The sequence below is a fragment of the Drosophila suzukii genome, chromosome 3, assembly GCF_043229965.1.
Source record: "Drosophila suzukii chromosome 3, CBGP_Dsuzu_IsoJpt1.0, whole genome shotgun sequence".
NCBI classification, from domain to species: Eukaryota; Metazoa; Arthropoda; class Insecta; order Diptera; family Drosophilidae; genus Drosophila; species Drosophila suzukii.
The window spans coordinates 74,780,739-74,800,761 of NC_092082.1; the positions used below are offsets into that span (position 1 = coordinate 74,780,739).

The window sequence follows — 20,023 nt, forward strand, 5'->3', positions numbered from 1 at the left end:
TTTATTTTTCCGCCTTTGGTTTCTCAATTTCGTTTAAATTGCGCACATTTGAAACAATTTGCCACCAGGCAGCGCCCACACATGCACTTTTTTTTACACCAGCCTGCATTCTGCGGCTTGGCAGAGATTTATGCAGGCTTTTCATAAAGCTGACAACATGACGTATGATTAATATCGCTGCCTGCTCGCCGGATTGTTATTTTGCTGCATTTAATTAAATCTGCTAGAGATGATTAAGTGCTCATTTTGCCCCCGAAACAGGCAGGCAGCCCTTCTGAAATACATAAATATACAAAGTTGTTACAAGTACTTTGCCTATAATATATATAAATTGCTATTTCTGGGCACCGGCTCCTTGACAACTCAGAGTAATTGGAATTGCCACTAAAAATATAAACAAGAAGTACTAAAATTATATCAAAAGCCGGCAAGGACGATGTTGTCCGGAAAGTGCATATACTATATATGGGGTATATATACGCGACATGCTCTCAATAAATTTGTGCATTTCATGACAGTGACGACGCAGGCGATGCGTTCCGAGAATTCCGACCATATATATTGGATATGGGTGTGGGCATCTGCCTGGTTGACATTTCTTGGCCTTTTTTGCTCTGCCATATGTGCGAAAATGCCAACGTTCATTGCAATGCAATTAATAAAGATTGTAGCAGCTGAGGCAGACCATGTTTTTTATATTTTTAAAAATAAATTTACTTGAATATAACTTTGCCTTATTTTTGGCTATTTAAAAAGGGGCATTTGCTGTTTCCTCTAACTAATTATACCAATCTGGCCAGGCTATAAATATTGAGATTTTAAGCGAATTTATTTTGGGACTACAAATTAAATTTATGTATATATCATTGGATTTATTTTGGCCATTTAAGCTGATTTTTTATTGCTTAGATTATTATAGAATATATTTGTAGTCCACATTAGCTCTGAAAATATTACTATTTTAGTTTTTGTTACTCTTTTTGTTGTCACTGAATTTATTTGGGTTTTAATTTACAATAAAATATTAGCTTGAACAAATTAATGTAATGTTAGTTCTTATTAATTTTTCAATTTAATTTATTGAATTTTATTGGGCCACTTTGCTAGAATTTATATTGTTTGGCTTACAATGAACTATTTGTATAACCAAACACAGCTCTAAAAACTATGATTATTTTAGTTTTTGTTATCCTTTCAATGTTTTTCTTTGCTTGGTATCCCGAAACTACCGGCCTTCAGTTTAATTGATACAAACGGCTATTTCACATTCCATTTTTTTCGACTCTCCATTTCACTTTCAATTTATATTCATAGGCCAGCTGAGTTGTTTTATTTATTTCTGGCTTTTATGCAACATGACCTGAGCACGCCAATTAGAGTGACATTTTATTGTGCCTTTGTATCGCTGCGGTTCTTTTTAATTATACGCTCTGCTTTTAATTAACGCTGCTAATTAAAGAAACATTTTTGCAATTCTCTTCTCGCAATTTCCGGCTTAGATATTAAGAGGTAAGAAACGCAGAAATTGAAGTCGGAGAAGCCCCAGTCTGTTAGTATGATATCCTTGGGGCTTATCGCACAGCCTTATTACCAATTCGGTTGCTCTGTCTGCTCCACTTTTATGCTTGATTAATGCCCGGGATGTGCATTGGATTGCGCCAGGATCTCTATGGCTAAGACAATGCTAGGAAAACTGGTTAGGGGAGCAGGGAGATCCCATTGATTTGTGCCACCTGGCTGGGGAATGGCCTCGCTTTCGGTTGCCCATCGGAGACGCATCGTAAATCATGAATGTGAAAGTCGTGCTGGCAGCTGGCCCCCCGGAATGTTTTTCCGGATTTTTCCCTGGCCCAATCCGGCGATTACCCAACTGCCGGTAGCGATTTTATGGCTCTCGTTCTGTGTTCTGCCAGCTGAAAGTTTTCTCCATCGATTCTTTTCTTCGTTATTGGTTACAATTGGGAAGTTAGCTCCGAACTTTATAGGCAAATTTCTCCCATGGCCAAAAGGTGTTGGAGGGCAAGTCATAAAAAAGTTTGACCCCCCTTCTCCTTATACGCATTCTTTTCTTCATCTTTATCGTCTCCGTCATCATTATTATTATGATTATTATTATTCTGCTTTTCATACACGTACAACAACGGAAACATTCATTCAGGCGAACTAATGAAGTGTCAAAAATGGGCGCCCCGAAAAGTGTGCTACGCTTTTTCTTTTTAAAAATATTTCACAGTCGGGTGGTAGTATAAGTATATGTGTGTGTGTGTGTGTGTGTGAGTGGGCGTATGTGGGCGTGTGGGGTCCTGTGACCTTGGACTGTAACTATGAGCGAGTGCCGACTAAAATAGCTCTATAATGCCGAGGCGGGCGGTCCATAAGTGTACACACTTCCATGTTTGTGTGCAAATGTTTGCAGTTGAAGGCAAAGCGCGAGCAAACAATAAGCAATTCTGATATGGATGGTACTTAAAGTTTGTCCAGTTGAACTGACCCCCCCCCCCTCCCCCCCCCCCCATATATAGACATGTGTAAATATACACCGAACTAGCGTAATTCAATCGCCTTCGTGCCATCGATTCAATTTGTTTTGATCCCGCTTGGCTGCAGCCAAATTACAATTAGACTCGGTTTTCTCTATTTTCAGCTCTCTCCAAATAAGAGGGAAGTCGAATTGCAGAGTCCTTGTGGTTCAAATTGAACGTAATTGTCTTTCGCTTCCTGTGTATCCCTCCATCTCTAGTTTCCTTTGATGTCCTCTCCTCGAATATGTTTCGTTTTATTTTGTTTTGCGGTTGATTTGTGTATCTATTTGGATTTACAAATTGTTTTTGGCAGAGCACTCAGAGAAAATAAGGATAGTTAAAGTTTCTTCATTTTTACAGAATAAATGCCTGCAAGTATCCTAACTTTAATCTCAATATAAATGAAACGTATTTAAAATATTAACAAGACATAAATAGTTGAGATAACATTATAAGTTTAATAAATGTTTAAAGTATAATAACTTATTTTCAAATTAAATGATATAAAAACACCCTCTGATAAACACTATTCAAAATTTTCTTAATTTTTCATGTCGAGTTTCAGGAATATTTCAAAATGTTTTTGAATTTAAGTCCTTTCTCCTCGAAGTAAATAAATTCTAATTCTAACTCAAAATAAATATTATGTATCTTGTTAAAATATAAATATATCTTTTGTCTTTAGATAATTGCTTAAATTAAAATAAAATAAATATATTATCCATTAATTATGAAAAAAAAACTCCCAAATAAAATTCTACTATAGGTTCTAACAATTTTATATATATTTTTTGAGATTTCAAAGTTTCAAGACTAGTTTATAAATGTTTTGACTTTACAAGCTTCATTTATATGTTGTAGTAAGTTTTTCAGGAGTCAGACCAATTTTTTTTGAGTGTACTTCTAGTCCTGTCATCGATTTGGTTGTGTAAGCGGCGGTGGATTGGCTCGTAGGGAAATTACATTTGTAGGTCGTTTAGTCGCGGCGCCCTTCCTTCCTCGCATCGCCAACTTCGCACATGGCCCTGTCAATATTTGGCCAACTTCAACACCAAACAGTTTCTCGATTGGGTATCCCCCGGAATCCCCCAAAAAAAATCTCCTCGTCTGTCATTTTTTTCCCGGTACTTACGGCTTTAATGTGGCCCAAACCGATGCTTGCTTGGGATTTGTTTACTGAAGCGCGAATCTGTTTTATTTTTTGCTGTCTTGCGACTTGTTTTTTTCCTGTTTCGCCCCCCCCCCGGACAATCCGGTTTATCTATCTCACGTGTTTGTGGGATATTTGCCTTTGAGGGGATTTCCCCAATCATTTGCCCGAGCTGCCTATCCCATCCATCTGCCGTGTTGCGTTTGCCAATTTGCGTTCAAGCAAAAGCTCTGACCCACCGACAATGCCAATCTTCACGCATACGCCTTGTGGGCGCGTGTCTGTTTTAATACCGCTCCTTACTTCTCGGAATTTTCAAGAATTTACGAACTGCTGGTCAGCTTATCCTTATCCTTGGCCATATTATTATTTAGTATTTAGCATAAATGCCCATTCGGTTGTTTTCAATTCTGTGTGGGACTGCCTGTTCTTAGATAAATTTAATTACAAAATGCAATTACTTTCGGGCCCAGTCAACTGAAGGGACTGGAGTTGAGTTTTCGGTTGCCAATCCAATCGGTATTTGGAACATTCTGGGAAAATGAAAATGAAAATGCACTACTTCAAGTGGGCGGATGTGTAAACAGAGAGTCTCTCTAATTTCACAATTATGCTAACGCCGGGCAAAATGGAAATTTCGTGTTTGTGTTTGTCTTTGCCTTTTCATTATTGCGAAGGGGTTAGAAAGTCAAGCATTAATTGTGTTTATCTCAAATTCCATTTCCAAATTGCCTTTGCGGCTGTTTCAATTAGTCTGTCAATTAACACTTTTCACAGAGGGTCCTCTTACTTACAGTAGTAACCCAGTCTGGGTTTAGACATTCTGTGTGCTTAACCCCAAATTGGCCAACGTTCATCAATCGTCTAATCACTTCTGACCCAGCCAGAGAATAATTGACCACTTTCTTGGCCAAGAGGATGGGATTTTCGCCCTCTTTCCCCGTACCCTTCCAACTGAGGTCAAATTGTCAGTTCACTGGCAGTTGCCTTTTGGCCAAGGGCTAGCTAATTATATTTGCTCTTCCCCGAAGCTACACATTACCCAAGCTACTCTATAATTTTCCAACTGGGAAAAGCTCTGGTTAAAAAATAAGATAGCAACGTGGCGTATACGCAGTGTGTTGTGGCAATTCATTTGCTGATTAGCCGTGGCAAATTGTTGGCAGCCTAGGAAAATGGGGAAAGGGAAAAAATGAGGGTACACGGAAAATATTGCCCAGGGCCAGTGGCCGGAATAATAAAGCCACAAATAATAAACAACGGAGCGTGTCCGCGTTCGTGTCCTGCCATGTAGTCCTGTTGTCCTGTTGTCTCCGTGTTCCTGGCTCCTTGTTCCCTATGCCGCACTCCTGCTTGCAGTCGGAAATTTCAATTTAAAAGCTTGTAATTTTTCAAGGCCCCCCAAAACCATCCCCCCATTTATACATTTAGGCGGTGGAGGGGCATATTCATGGGTCTGTTGGCCTGGTTGTCACCGCGTTTCAGCATCATCATCCCCGCTGCGCATATGTGAGCTGTAGTCCTTCTCCATCAGCATCCCCATTCACTCATCCATATTGAATAGACAGTAAAAGTTGGCCTAAGAGAATTTTTCACGAGTTGCCAGCCGGCTTAAAGGTTCGAACTCGCCTGCCAAATTCAACTTGCAAGTTGAAAGAAATATGTTAATCGAATTTCGAAAGAGAAAAAATCGTTAAAAGGCACTTATGACTGTCTTCAGGGATTAATGTTTGTTCGCACGAAAGTGCGGACATTTAACTTTTCACTCAGACATACTTGTTAAAGTATAAACTTAAAGCAATGGATCATATTCCCTACACTCTCTGATCTTTTTTCGGATAAAAAATATTATTTAAAATTTTATAAAGGATAGAAAAAGAAAATGTGGGCTAAAGGGGGCATTAAGATTTTGAAAAAGTATTTATAAATTAAATAAAAATTAAATAAAATATCAAAGATAATCTTGTTAAGGCCTTATGCCACTTGCTTAATTTATGGCTCACCGACTGGATTTTTTTTAAAGTCAATGCTACATTAAAATGATTTATTATATAAATACATAAATTGTTTTATATGCTGTAGGCCCTTTTTTCTCTAGGTTGCCATGACTTTTCAATGCTACTTTAAAATGATTTAATATACAAATGAATAAAATGTTTTTATGCTGTAAACCCTTTTTTCTCTTTGTTGCCATGACTTTTTCCCAAAAACAAAGTCAGTAGGTCAAATTAAAGCAAGTGTCATTAGGCCTTAACTTCATATAATTAAATTTTTTTGAACATTCCTTGTATAACTGAAATATTTTCATAGTTACTAGGACTTGCAATATAAAACATAAAATACCATCTCACTCTTTTTCTTCAAAAATGCCTAGTAAAGTGGTTAAATGTAAATGTTAATTACCAATGTAAACTATTTCACTTAGCTGGATTTCACTGCGCCTGTTGTTGTTGGCCAGCGTTGGTTGGCTTCTTTGTTGGCTTGTTTGTTTTTTGCCAGCTGCATGCAGCCAGGCATGAAATCTGTGCAACCTTTTCCCCCTCCCTTTCCCCACACTCCATTGCCTTACTATGCCAGCCAGAGGGCTAAACGTCCTGGACCCAAAAGCTATGTATTTTGGTGCTTTCAGAAACAAAACTACCTCGGATGTGAGTGTGTTGCTGTGTGCCTTTGCGCCAGTCAATGGCGAATGGCGAATGGCGGCATACAATTTCAGCTAAAAAGAAAACAAAACTTGGCAACTTGAACCATAAATGTCGGGCAAGTCAGACGAAAGACAAAAACACACACACAAGTGCCCAAACCCCCGGCGTTAGTATAAATACACTTGAAGGCTGGCATTTTCATGGCTGGACGCCCGAATGAAAATAACGTGCGGACGACACTCATACGCCCCGTTGTCGCTGTCTAATATGTGTCTGACTCGCCGCCCATCGCGCTGCTTTTATATAGTTTTCCAAGCTGCCATGTAGCAAATGTAGCAAATGCCAGAATGTAAATTTTGGGAAAACAGGAACCCCTAGGCAGACAAAACACCTCACTTCACCGCTTCCCCAACCAAATTCCTCCTCTATTCTCCATCCTCTGACGAGAAATCCCAATCCTCTTAGGGCGTCGCCTTGTTAACATGTCGCATTATTAACGCTCATCGCTCGTCCTGGCATGCTTTGTCTTAACGGCTTTTGTTAGCCCGGCTATTTGCGCTGGAAAATTGTACTCAAGTGCTAATATTGTGGGCCGTGGAGAGGCGCAGATAAGGCCATACATTTTGCTTAGCCAGACAATGCCAGACGAATAACAACTGAATGAGGGAGGCGGCGGGTCAAGTGGGATGGCAGGCAAAGAGCGTATTTGAAAGACGTATGTCAGTTACTGAAAATATACCTACCCATCATACATCCATAGAGCCTATGGGCAGTCTGTGTAAAACAATAGACTTCAACTGTCATTTTTTGCTAGGTGTATCGAGAGTGTTTTCCTTAGATAAGGAGCTTGGCCCAGAAGGCCAGACAAGGTCCTGCCTATGAAGCTACTCATATATCGTTGGTGTCTACGAGGATAAGACTAAAGGCTTTTTACAAATCGGTGGCTGGCTGCTAGGTTTCCAGGCAAATTAGCCACAAATTGTTTGATGGATAAATTCAACTGGGAACTCTTTAGTCAGGATACTGCCAATGAATATTTAATGAAAAACAAACATAATATAATTTGTTTAGATTTTATTTCTGCAGGCTAGACAATCTAATTTAAAGCAACGACAGCATTAGAGAACATGAATAATGGGATGTATTTTTAAAAATACTTCGTAATTTATTATTAGCGCTGTCAGCTATAAATATATATTATTGATAGACAGGTATTTTATATATAGTTTGACATGGGCTGGGCTTTAAAAATAAACAAAGCTGTTAGCGACATTTTTGCGCAATGATAGGGGAAACACAATTTATAAGTAGTTCTTAATAAACTGCTTAACATTTTTAAATGATAGATACAACTTAATTTGTACAATTTTCTTTATATATTGCATAATGCTCTATTTAATTGGATTCTTTAAGGGTATTTAATTACATACTTCAAAATATGATTCCTTAATGAAATAAGAATTTATAATTACCTCCTTGATTAGAGGTATTAAAATTAAGTGTGAACACTTGAAGGTCAAAATTCCTCATCAGCATCTTAATTCAGCTCATTCCAAATTCCTTTTGGGGTGTTTCAGACAAATTAAGGGGAAATTAGCCGAAGGCCTAACCAATTCCAATCTCAAAAGCTTGAGCCACACACTCTCAACCAAACTGTTTACAATTAGTCCTTTAAATTAGGTGGGGGGGGCATGCGATCCTGAGTCCCTGACTTCCTGTGGTCCCCCCTGTGTGTTGAGCTTGTATAACACTGAAATGAAATTGATTGTACTTTTCGCTGCCCCACTGGGAAATCTTAAGGGGGAGTTGAGAGGTGGGTGATTAGGGGGTGGTTTGGGGGTGGTTCTGTGCGGTGTTAATAGGTGTGGCTGGTAGGATCACAGGGCAGAAGCTGAGCAGCTCGTTAGCTGGAGGTGCCTTTTGGTATTTGCCTTCGTGGCCGGTGGACAATGAGACGCAAAGCCAAGTAATTAAGACAGTGACAAACACTCAACGAATCCACTTAAGCAGAGCAAAGGAGACAACAACAGAGGAGACAGACAGAGATGGAAAAGAGCACAAAGGACAAAGGTCAGCGAGCCACTTGGCTCGTGTTTATGCGCCTTTTATGCTGCAACTTCATTAAATTTCACTTTTATGAGCGCAAACAAATCGTTAAAAACCTCTCAAAGCCCCTGCACAATGGAGGCCACGCCCCCTGAACCGCCCACTCCCCAATATCCCCCCTCCCCTCCTCCCGACGCGTCATGAGCAGACTACTCGGCCAGGAAATGTAGCCGGACAACGGTTCTTTTAATTACTTTCTGCATAAATTTGCACTCGTTTGCTCTCTCTGGAGATGTCTCGACCAGCTGGACGCTAAATGGGAAACAAATTTGGTAGATACAGACGAGGGAAAAATTATAGGAAGTCTCGGAAAAAATGTCTGCCAACGAATATAGAAATATCTCAGCCTAACATCCTTTGTTTGGACTTATTATTAATTTGATTTTTTACAATTAATATGGAAACAGTCTTCGATTATTATTTAAATTATTAAAAATCATTTGTTTGTTTTAAAAATGTTACATTTACAATTAAAGATAAAAGTTTTCGGATTTAAAAATTTTTTTTTATAAATATATACTAAAGAATTTGTCTTATTCAAAATATTTTTTGAATAAATCATAAAAAACAAGTTGTTTGTGAATATTGTACTTTCACCCACCAAAAATACTTTTAAGTTTAAACAAATCTTAAAAGCTTTAAAGTAAATTATCCCGAAGATCTTAAAAAAATTTAAATATTTATTATTATAAACAAAAATGACAAGGCATCATGTTCCAGAGAATTTGCAAGATTAACGAGGATTTAACAAATTAAATTATGTAAGAAACCATATAATAATACTTATTTTTGAAGGCTAAGTTAGAAGAAAAGTTCATAGGCTAGTAGGTTAGTTTGATTATAGTCCTTAAACATTTTCAAAACAAGCAAAAGTGATTTTCTTAAAAATTCTATTAATCTAGACACAATTGTTATGTTATATATTTGCTCTCCAGTTTAGAGCTTTGTTGTGCCCGAAAAAAAGAAAATTATGCAAAGGAAAGTGCAAAGGCGAGAGGTCCTCAAAATGTTGGCCCATTAAGGGAGTTGGTCGCGTTCGCATTCGCAATCGCATTTGCTTTCGCTTTATGCGAGGCACTTGATGGCAAGGCAGGGAGCCTAATGCTCCTGTGGAGCTCCCTGTCGCCACCACCCCGCTCCTTTCCCCCACCGACGCACATGTGCGAGGGTCCTTTGGGTGTCCTGCTACAAGCTTACCTCCGCCCCTTTGCTGTTCGCTGGCAAATTGTTATTTAATTATGGCATCCTTGCCGCGATGCTGAGACGCCGTGTGTCCTGGTGGCCCGGTGTCCTGGTGTCCTGGTGTCCCGGTGTCCTAGTGTACCGTGTCCTGGTGTCCTGGACCGCAACCAGTCACGTTCGAGCGTTCCGGTAATGGTGAATAAATCAACAGCGGAAGCGTTGCAAGTGACGTGCCACCGATGTGGTGACCCCAACTCACCTGTCCCTCCCGGGATGTGTCGTTTATCGTCCTTTGGCCCACCAGCCAACAGGAGCAGCAGCCCTCGGAGCGCGAAATGATTGACTTTAAAGTCAAATTGCGCAATCTAAGCCAAAGGCGTGCCGGAAATGACTTGCAGCCGAGGCAGGGACACGGGCTTTTGGCCAGAACAGAAACCCTCGCGGGTTCCAATCAGCGGCGTAGCTTGCCATGACATTCAATTAACTCGATTCCAAGCTTCGGAGCTCCAGAGCTCCTGGCCAAAATGGCCAACGTCTCTTGCATGCAGGATAATATCCGGGCGGCGTGGGAGAACATTTCGGAAATTAATCCTCGTGTCATCTGCTGATGGTGGTCAGAAGTTCTGAGGTCTGCTAGTTCTGTTAGTGGTTTCAGTTACATCAAAAAAGTAATAGGTACCTTGAAAAGTTTCGGCTTTCTTAACTAGTTTTTCAAACTTTAACCTTAAAGTTGCCCAAGTAAGGTTACACTTGGTGTTTTTTCTCAACCAACACAAATCTCGTGAAAATACAGATTATATATTAATTTAATTTCCATTTAATGAAATCAATCCAAGAATGAAGAAATTAAAATATCAATGGAAAAATATAGGTTATAAAAATTTAAGCGTTCTTCAAATGTTTTTTAAAAGGCAAACCCTAAAGTTTCTCAAGTTAAGTGGCACTTTTCAATCTTTTTCTCTCCTTATAAATTATATATTTTGAATTATATACTTTATAATAACAGACAAAATACGAGTATTATTAGATCCCTATATTTCAATCTATCATTGTATATCTTTCACAAAATTTTAGCATTTACCAGCACTAGTGAATACATAAATATAGAAAAAGTAATCAATCTGAAGATATAGCAATTAAATTCTGGATGACAGATACAAATCCCTCACTGAAATCTATCTCCGGAATTTTTGCCAGCTCAACTTTTTGACTTTCTGCGCGCCTGACTCTGACAGCCATCTGGAACTGACAGCTTCCGGCTGTGATTATCAAATCAAGATATAATTGTTTCGTTGCCCCATAACCATTAGCCTCATCAAGAATGGAGTTGTTTGGCCAGTTATTTCAGAGCCAAGCCAGTTGATCAGCAATTCAGTTGACCCAAATACGACATCATAATCATTTATCATCCGGATTTGGTCAAGAAAGGCAGGTGGCAATCACCGATGTCTCAGGACTGCCACCTCGTAAATAGTTTTCGATTGGCGGCGAGCAAATAAGTCAATATTAAGTTAGCCGATAAGTCGCCTTTTGTGGCATGTCCCTCAGCTCGTCTTCGGTTTTTTGGCCGCACAGCAATTTCTTATCCTTTGTCAAGGCGACTGTCGCACACAGAGCAGCCTGTCTGCCTGCATGTGAGTTTGAGTCCTGGGTCCTGAGAGTGCTGAAAATGTTTTCAAAATCCACTCAAGCTCACTTAGAAGTCACCAACGACAGCAGGTGGAAAATGGGAGGCGGGTGTTCAGTTGAGACATTCAACTTTGTGCTGCGAACATTCTCAGGGATTCCGAAGATTACCTTCCCCCTGCTTTTGCACACCAATAAACTTGACAGTTAATCCGTAATTGATCTGGAAAAAGGTACGATTATGATAATGAAGCTGACAATGAGAATGCTGATGGAACTGAGACTGACAATGTGGGAACATTCAGATCCAAAGAGAACTCAAAGAGTGACCGAAAATAAAGCTCCTTGTTTATGTTCACTTTCTTTCGCTTTGGGTTAAGGTCCCCATTTTGCCAGCCACATGAATTTAAATTTTTATTTGACAATAATAAAAGAAAGAACGTGTCAAGACAAATGTCCTTGGGGGTTTGGGTGCTTGGGAACTGGGGAAATTCGTTTATGGAAATGCGTAAAACGCCAAGAATTTCGCAACTTACCTAAGCAGCCATAACAGCAGATCATAAATAAAACAATATCATCCATATGAATGCTTACGAAGCGTGTGTGTGTATTGTGGGGAAAGTGGGATTTCCGGGGGTTCAGGGGGGTCCTAAGAGGTCCTGCGACAAGTAAGCAAAATGTTATTTGCTTCTTGGCACGCAATTGTCAGACAAAGGCAACGAGCCAGCTGGGAACACGTGCAGGTCCTGCCAGGATATGTAAATCGAGGCGTGTGTGTGCATGCTCGTAGATATAACCATGTTCCGTTATGTTCGCCCCACTTTAGATCCTCGCAGGATGGGGATAGTGCCGGTATTAGTGTAAGGAGGGACGAACGCCAAAGCCAAGCCAAAAGTGAGAAATCCAGCAGCCAAAGGACTACGCCAGGAGCATACAAATGCCAGCCATGGCGCAACTTTTCATAAGCGGCATTCGCGGCTTACAAGCAAAATAAGCAAAAAAGCAGCAACAAAAAAAAATAGAAGAAAGGACACCCAACTCGACACCCACAGCAGAAGAAACCCCAGCAGGAGTCAGGAGTAGCAACCACAATGGAACAGGATTCTGCAGCGGGTCCTGCCAAGAAAAGCGGCACCACCCTCTCCGTGGACCGGGCCGCCTTCCTCCTGCTGCGCGTGAGGAAAGTGTTCAAGAAGAAGCGACAGCAGCGCAAGGAGCGACAGTAAGTCGAATGTTTGCCATTACTTAGCCACCGCAGGGGGTAATCGGGGATTTCAGGGGCTGCTTCAGGGGGTAGTGGCCACCCGGATTTGCCGGATTTCCCACGCAATGAATTGTCAGCCAGCCGAAGGCAAACAGAATTAACAATCTGTTTGAACAGCGGATTGAAAACGGATTGGGCCACAATCAAAAGCGATTTAGTTGCCAATCAATGGGCACGGTCCGAAACTAAATTCAATTTTTGCAGCTGCGTATTTAACGATTATATCATTAAGTTCCCTAAAATTCAGTTTTAACATGTTTTAACTTATGTTTACCAGAGTTTACATAATGTTTATGATTTTTATTAGTACCTTAAAGTTATTAATCGACTTATTGTGATAAGGAATGCTTTGTATCATTTCATTTTATAGTTCTTATTAAAGTTAGCAATTACTGAGGTAGTCCTACAACGATGTTTTTCTACAGTTCTCGAAGAAAAGCTGCGTATATAACAGCTTTAATGATTTTAAACTCAAATGTTATATATATATCATTATGTTGATGACTTTTAGGTAGCCCTTAAATAATTTGAAAATACATGAACAGCTCAGGCAAGAAAGGATTATTTAGTTTTCTTTCTATACTCATTTAAGAAACGATATAAAAAGGACTTCTCTTTGAATCAAAAATGTGTAAATAGGTAAGACAGATTTTCTACTATCACATCGCAATAAATAAAAACCCTTAGTAAAGAAGATTTCTTTCAACAGATTAATTTGTATAGTTATTTGTATACTTGAGACATTTTAATCCCATCATTTTGTATACAATAAATGTTTGCCATTTCTAGGGAGATGTTTGCTTGAAGTAACATTTAGTTCTCTATCAGATTTGCAGTGGCAGAATGTACAAAACACCCAATTTAAATTCTTCAGTTTTTCAGACAACCAATTTCGGAATTCGTCAGAGTCTCTTTAACTTGAAAGTGTGCGCACTCCAAGTACCCTGTGGAAATGAATGAAAAGCAGCTTTTAGGTGCATTTTTGGCCAAGTTCAGTTCGGTTTTAGGCAACGGATGCAGTGTGTGAAGGACCCTCCAAGTTGCTGATAAATAGCTCCTCCTGGAGCCTCAGTGGCCAAGTGTATTTTTTGGGCGTTTGGGCGTTTCTACGTACCGATGGGGGCGTGGCAAACCAATCTGGATTCCCATGCACGTCCCGCTGCCATTGCTCATTTGTTTGGCCGGGAAAGCAGCTCGGAAAAGCAGCTCGTTAGAGATTCGCAGCTATGTTTATCCGCAATTTCGCCTGCTCTTCTTTATTGCGTGTGCTGCAAGAAAGGAAAAAGGAATTTTCAACATTTCTCCTGTTTTTTTTGCCTCACTGCATCGCACTGTAATGAAAATGCTTTTTATGTCCTGGCATTCGCATTTGCTTAAGGAGCTGGGAGGGCGAAAGAATGCCAGGCGGCAAACTCAATTAGGCACGAGCAGCCCGTTTTTCGAGGATGTACAAGTGGGTTCGCTTAAAGTTCACTCATTTATCCCGAAGTTCAAAAACCCCTTCTTAACCCATTTTAAACGGGGCGTGGCCGGGTGTCCTTTGGGCTGAAAAAGGTCCACCCTTCCGATGATTTGATTATACGAACAACATTTGCTCTAATTATGCACGCACATGTAAACACAGCAGCAAATGCAATTACACGGCGCCCTCAAACGCACACAGCCATGGATTACAGGGCGCACACACTGCGTATGCGTAATTTGGCAAAGCCTTTCGGCTTAGTTGGCCTTTTTACACACAAAAATGAAGCCCCAAATGAGACAGGAATGCTGTCGTCGTCGCTGATGTTAATATGGTTGTGTAATATGGCGGAGGTCCAAAGGAACTTTATTAGTTTTCCACCGAGTAATGGAAATGGGAGTAGAGATAATCGACGGAGAGTAATTGATTCATTAGATGAGGTTAGAGGTTACAGGTTAGATGTGCAACAGAGTCCTGTGATAATCCCTTCCTGAAGAGCCGTACCTCATATCCTTTTGATCTCCACACCCTGCTGCTTGCCTCATTAAATAACACCTCTTCATTATCAGCGGTGTAAACTTTTATGCAGGCCCCATCTTAAAGCACTTTTCTCCGCAATTTCGGCAGCATGTTAACCTTTTTTCACTCCTTTACTGGATTTACTCTGCCCTTTGGGCCACGTTGTTGGGTAATGTACGATTTACGGTTACGAGTATTTCACGTCAATTATGTAGATCCGCCTTGAGTTATGCGAGTGGGCTGTGCGGGGTCGCTCACCCCGCAGGGGAACCCCCTTTTTGACGGCTTTGTTGCGTTTTCGGAGCTCCCTGCTGCGACCTGTAACAGCTTGCCTTTAGTGGGTGCTGCGGCATTATTCTCCTCGTATGGGTGCCTTTGTGCCCGACACTCAGCACTCCCGAAAGCGCCGCCGGCAAACCTCAAACCTCTCCAGCTGCACAGCGAAAATATTCTCCCAAATTAGGCATTTTTCGGAAATTTGGTATATCCTATCCTTTCATATCTGGCATAATAGGTTTAAAAGGGGTCACCTATGGGGGTCATAAAAAAGTTAGACCGACACATACTAATAGTCAAACTTCAGTAACTCAAACCACCATCGACCATAAAAAAGTATTAAACATAGAACACATTTTTTTGTGCGTTTATACTGTCTGTTGCCAATAAAACAAGTTCGTTTTTATCTTCGTGCTAGGGAAGTTCGAGTCACAGAAGTTTAAGTGTATGTACTTAGTAGAGCAAGATAGCTTTGTAAAAATCTTTCCGCTTTTGCTACATTAGTTGCAGAAATGTGTTGGTTCTTAAAATGTAAGCTCAGATTTATATAGATAGAATGACTGTACTCGTGGTACACTATGGTTTAAAAAATATACTTTTATTATCCATAAGATTACCATTCATAATTTAGTTAGCGACTTATATATACTTACCTATTTATTTATCGAAACATTATGTTTCAGGTTTACAATTATTATTAGTTTTGTTAATTTTAGTATAATATATTCTCCACATATTATAAATTATATATTATATTAAATATTAACATCTTCAATGTTTTTTTTTAATTTTTTAGGTTTTTAGATATTTTTTTTTGTAATGTAAGACGTAATGCTTAATCTTATTTTTAGTAGAGCAATCAAAGACTCCCAATTATTTTTCTCGGTGTGCTGTAAAAACAAGAGGGCGTCTTGGGCCCTTCACAACCGTAACTTATTTCGCCAGGGCATTATGTAATTTCGCCTCTATTTATGTGCGGACATTGTGTCGTGTGTTGCTCTTTTGGCAGCTTTAACTAAGTATTTCCCCAGTTTTCTCAAGTTGTCCGCTGTTGTTTCGTCGCACTCCTTCGGCGGCAAGGACGCAGATAAATTGCTTACATGGGTCTTTTGCCTTTTGCTGCAATGGTGCAACTTTCCAGCAGTTTCGCTCTATGATGGCAAAAGAAATAGGACTTAGTGCGGGTGCAGCTTTTTGCCAGGGAGCAGCAATTGAATGGGTTGTCCCTAGCTGGGATCTTGTAAATGCCTCTGGGTGGGAAAAACTTTGCTGATTTCTGTTCGTTTGCCATACCGCCATCCTGCCATCCTGCTATCATCATCAATATTGCAGGAGGGGATTTCGTGGAACCCTGGCAGATATTCAGGCGCCTTGCCTTGGCAAAATGTCAAAGTCAGAAATAAATCAAATAAAAAGTTTTCCATTTTTTGTTAGCATACACAGCTATCGTATTCTTTTTTTTCTTTATTTTTTTTTTATTGCATTCAGATATATGTATAGTTCAATTGGTGGGTGGGTTGTTGGGTTGGTTGAAATGGGTTGTGGAACGGTTCCGTCAGATTGACAATTGCCGCCGGAGGAGGAGCCTGGGGAACCAGAGGGACAGACGCATCTGGTGTAGGCGTCAAGTTGGGAATCGAGTTCGAGTGCCAGGAATTCAATCACACATCAGGCTGCAGAATCAGCGAGGCTTTCGCCATGCAAAAATCGGGGAGCGGACTTTGCCAGCTGTCGCAGGCAGCGAATGATATGGCATGGTTTTTGCAGGGCCTGTGAGGTGTGGAAAGTAATTTCCACACAACAATCAAATGTAATTCGCATGCGAGCGGAAAAAAATGCGCAAAGCGACAGCTGACAATGACACTCATTCAACGCACAGTGGGCGGAAGTAATAAACAAATTAAATTCCTGGCATTTTTGGCAGGCCACAGTAACGTTCCTCAACAAAGTATAGAACCAAAAGATCAGCAAAAAAATAGGAATGATTTTAAGTATGAAATTAGGTTTTACAGCCAATTTTTTTTTTGCTCACCTTTTCTTGAAAAGAATTTATAACACAAATTTATTTTATTAAATATTTAAATATTTTTATATTTTTGACGTCAAAACTGCTTTAAAAAACTGGGAAAACCACAAAATCTTAATGGTAGATACATTTAAAATAGAAGTAAAATCGATAAAAAAAGTTTTCATTGCCAGGTCAACTATTGTCAAAAATTGCTGTTTTGGAAATATGAAGTTTCTAGGACTTAGAACCGAAAACTTTTCTTGTTAAATTTGTGCGATTGGCAAAACGATACTTAAAATACACCGAATCGAATTATAAGAGCCTCTGTAAAGTATCGTCTTTCGTAAAATTAAAGAACAACTAAACAATATTGTCTTTCTGAGCAATTTTACTTCATGTTAACTTTCCCTGACAGATAACAAATTAGAACCCCAACATGACATTAAGAGATCCTTCTTAAATTAAAATACATTCAAGATGTTCATACAACTGTGTTGAATTGCTAAAGTGACTTTTGTAAAAGTGTCACCAAGAACATAAGACAGTAAAATACTTTTGAAAAGTAACCCCTACCCTAGCTCAGTGTGCAAAAGAATACATAAGTCCTGGAGAAGGAATGCCAGGGGGTTCCACATGCAAATGAAACGGAAATGGCATGGAGCTGTGCAATGAGGACGGGAAATAATTGCATTTGCTTGCTGACACTCCCGACTCGTCGCACTTAATAAATAATAGCATTAACTTATTATTGTCACTTTCTTCTCCGGCTCTTCCGCACCCAAACTCATCCTTTTTCAACCCTTTTTCACCCCTTTTTCACCCCTTTTTCACCCCTTTTTCACCCCTTTTTCACCCCTTTTTCACCCCTTTTTCACTCTTCCTTGTTTCATTTCAGAGCCCAGCAAAGTGCTGCCGCCGCCGCCGCCGCTGCGGGTGGTGCAGGCGGAATGGCCGGCGGAGCAGGGTGTGGTTCGGGGTCACAATCGCGACCCGGCAGCCGCAAGCTGCCGCCGCCATTGTTACGGTCGCGCACACTGCCCGCCATCATTGTGCCAGGACTTCCGGTCGTCTCGCTGCACACGGACAAACAAACATTTCAATTGGGTGCGTATAATATGTATATACTACTGCCCTCGAAATGGGTTAATTACATTGAAAAATCCGATGGAACAACAACCGCTTTTTCCTCACACATCGCTCACTTAATGTAAAATCACATTTCAGGACTTAATGTGGCATAAATAATTACAATTGATATAGTGCGGAAGAGAAAGGAAAGATACATTTTTGGTTTGTTGAAATTGAACTATAATTTGTCAAAAACCATTCAATTTCGTTGAAAATAACTAAGTTATTACCTTGAAAATTGTATTTCACATTTTAATTGTTACAAAGCTCTTTACATTTTGTATTTTAACCGCAGTTCTATTTGCGCTTAAAGAGTAAAGCGGTTTTATTTGGATAGCATTCGGGTTCGGCATAGAAATTGATTTATACTAGTTAAGCCCGTAATCAGGCCAAGGTCATCCAATACAATCCACATATACGTATTCTCCCGCCCGTTTTGAGAGTTGCTTTTAAAGGCTTATTTGCATACTTAGAACACCAACTATTGAAGCCTTTCACAACCTGGCTATTGAATGCCTTTTTAAATTGTGAATTACCTTTTCCGCACAAAATCATTTTCCGGAATTTTCCATAAAGAGGGCTTGAATACATTTTCATGGAAGCAAAACCAATAGACCGATTCGATTAACTAATTGACCAAAGAGTAAGGAAAATATAAATTCAAGTCCGTAGTGTGTGATTCAAAAATTACAAAACGGAAAGCTGGTCAATTATAGTATTACTTTATATATTTTATAAAAAAGTATTAAAGTATTTAAAAGTTAAATTACTTTTAAGACCAAATCAAATCACGTTATCTGTTAAAGTAATCGGATTTAATTAAATGGTCAGACAATTCTAATTTGGAAAGGCTCTTTCACGGAATTTTAGTTTTCCGGAAATTCCTGAAAGTTAAAAGAAAGTAAAATTATAATGAAAAAGCTTTGCACAATTTTCTGTGGCATTGGGTACACACATGTATGTGGGTTTGGCATAGTGTGCCAGCACAGTGTGTAATTAAGAACTTTTGACAGGTTTTCAGCACGAGTTATGATTAATATAATGGAAGTGCATTTAAGCCACACACGACAATGTGCATATATAGACATGTAGCATATATAGATATGTATTTACCCTACGTTTTATCTGATTTTCAAACTATTCACCCACACAGACGAGCGTTTGCTGGGCAGCAAAAGCCGCAGCGGCAGCGCCAGCGGTCATCGTTGGTCGCTGCTCACACGTGGCAGCAACAACAGCGGCAGCAACAACACCAGCGGCAGCAACAACAACCCAGCCAGCAGCAACAACAACAACAACACGCATTTGGCCAACAACAACAACACACTGATGGTGAAATCATTGAATTTGCCAAAAGACGATAGCAATTTGGTCTATCGGCGAAAGTCCTCGGGCAGCACGCCCCACCAACATCAGAACTCGCAACACCATCAGCATCACCACCACCAGCAGCAGCAGCAGCAGTTGCATCAACAGCAGCAACTGCAGCAGCAGCATTTGCATCTGCAACATCTGCACCACCTGGGGGACTCCTCACTGTTCCAACTCTCCGATGACTTTGAGTGCCACGCGGATGGATCCCTGCTGCTAAGGTGGGTAATTATTAAATAAGAGAATCCTCATTAGGGATTTTATTCCAATAAAAAGCGCCAAAGGAAAGTATAATTCTCTATAATACGAAGGAAAACAAAAATAGCTACTGCTTGCGCGAAAGGCAAAAGGTTATAAATTATATCTCAGACAATATAATATATTACTATCATAATCTAACAACATCCTTCTTTTATCGAACTATCTCACGCCAATAAGTCCTGATTTATGGGAATAGACTAAGGAGGGCAACTCATGATTATGCTATGAGTTTTGAACGGATATAATAGAATAATGTGGTTTTTGTTTATTAAAGAAGGTGGGAAAAGGTTTAGCCAAAAAAAGTATTCCATGTGAATAAGAATATAACTCTCCCTTTTTTATTTTGAAAATTAAGTTACTGATTTAAAAAGTATTCCATGTGAATAAGAATATAATAATACCTAAGATCTCAAGCTATGGATTGTTTTTTCCTTTCGAATATTAAGATTCTAATTTTGGTGTTAAGAGATGGTGATTGGTTCTCCTAATAACTAAATTCTTAA

At 39.7% G+C, this 20,023-nt stretch overlaps 1 protein-coding gene and 1 long non-coding RNA gene across 2 annotated transcripts in view; one reads left to right on the forward strand and one right to left on the reverse strand.

Moving 5' to 3' along the window:
- The window catches only part of wake (wide awake), a 51,279-nt gene that overhangs the window by 2,510 nt on the left and 28,746 nt on the right, over positions 1-20,023 (forward strand). Inside the window, exons 2-4 of the mRNA XM_036817029.3 lie at positions 12,058-12,453; positions 17,656-17,864; positions 19,042-19,480. Of these exons, the coding sequence (XP_036672924.3) occupies positions 12,323-12,453; positions 17,656-17,864; positions 19,042-19,480 (779 nt within the window). The 5' untranslated portion in view covers positions 12,058-12,322. The remainder of the gene's footprint in view (positions 1-12,057; positions 12,454-17,655; positions 17,865-19,041; positions 19,481-20,023) is intronic.
- Positions 7,687-10,443, reverse strand: LOC139353077 (uncharacterized). The gene is made up of 3 exons (XR_011604213.1): positions 9,865-10,443; positions 9,621-9,761; positions 7,687-8,067 (listed from the first exon to the last, which is right to left on the reverse strand). It is a non-coding gene; the product is annotated as an uncharacterized lncRNA (long non-coding RNA).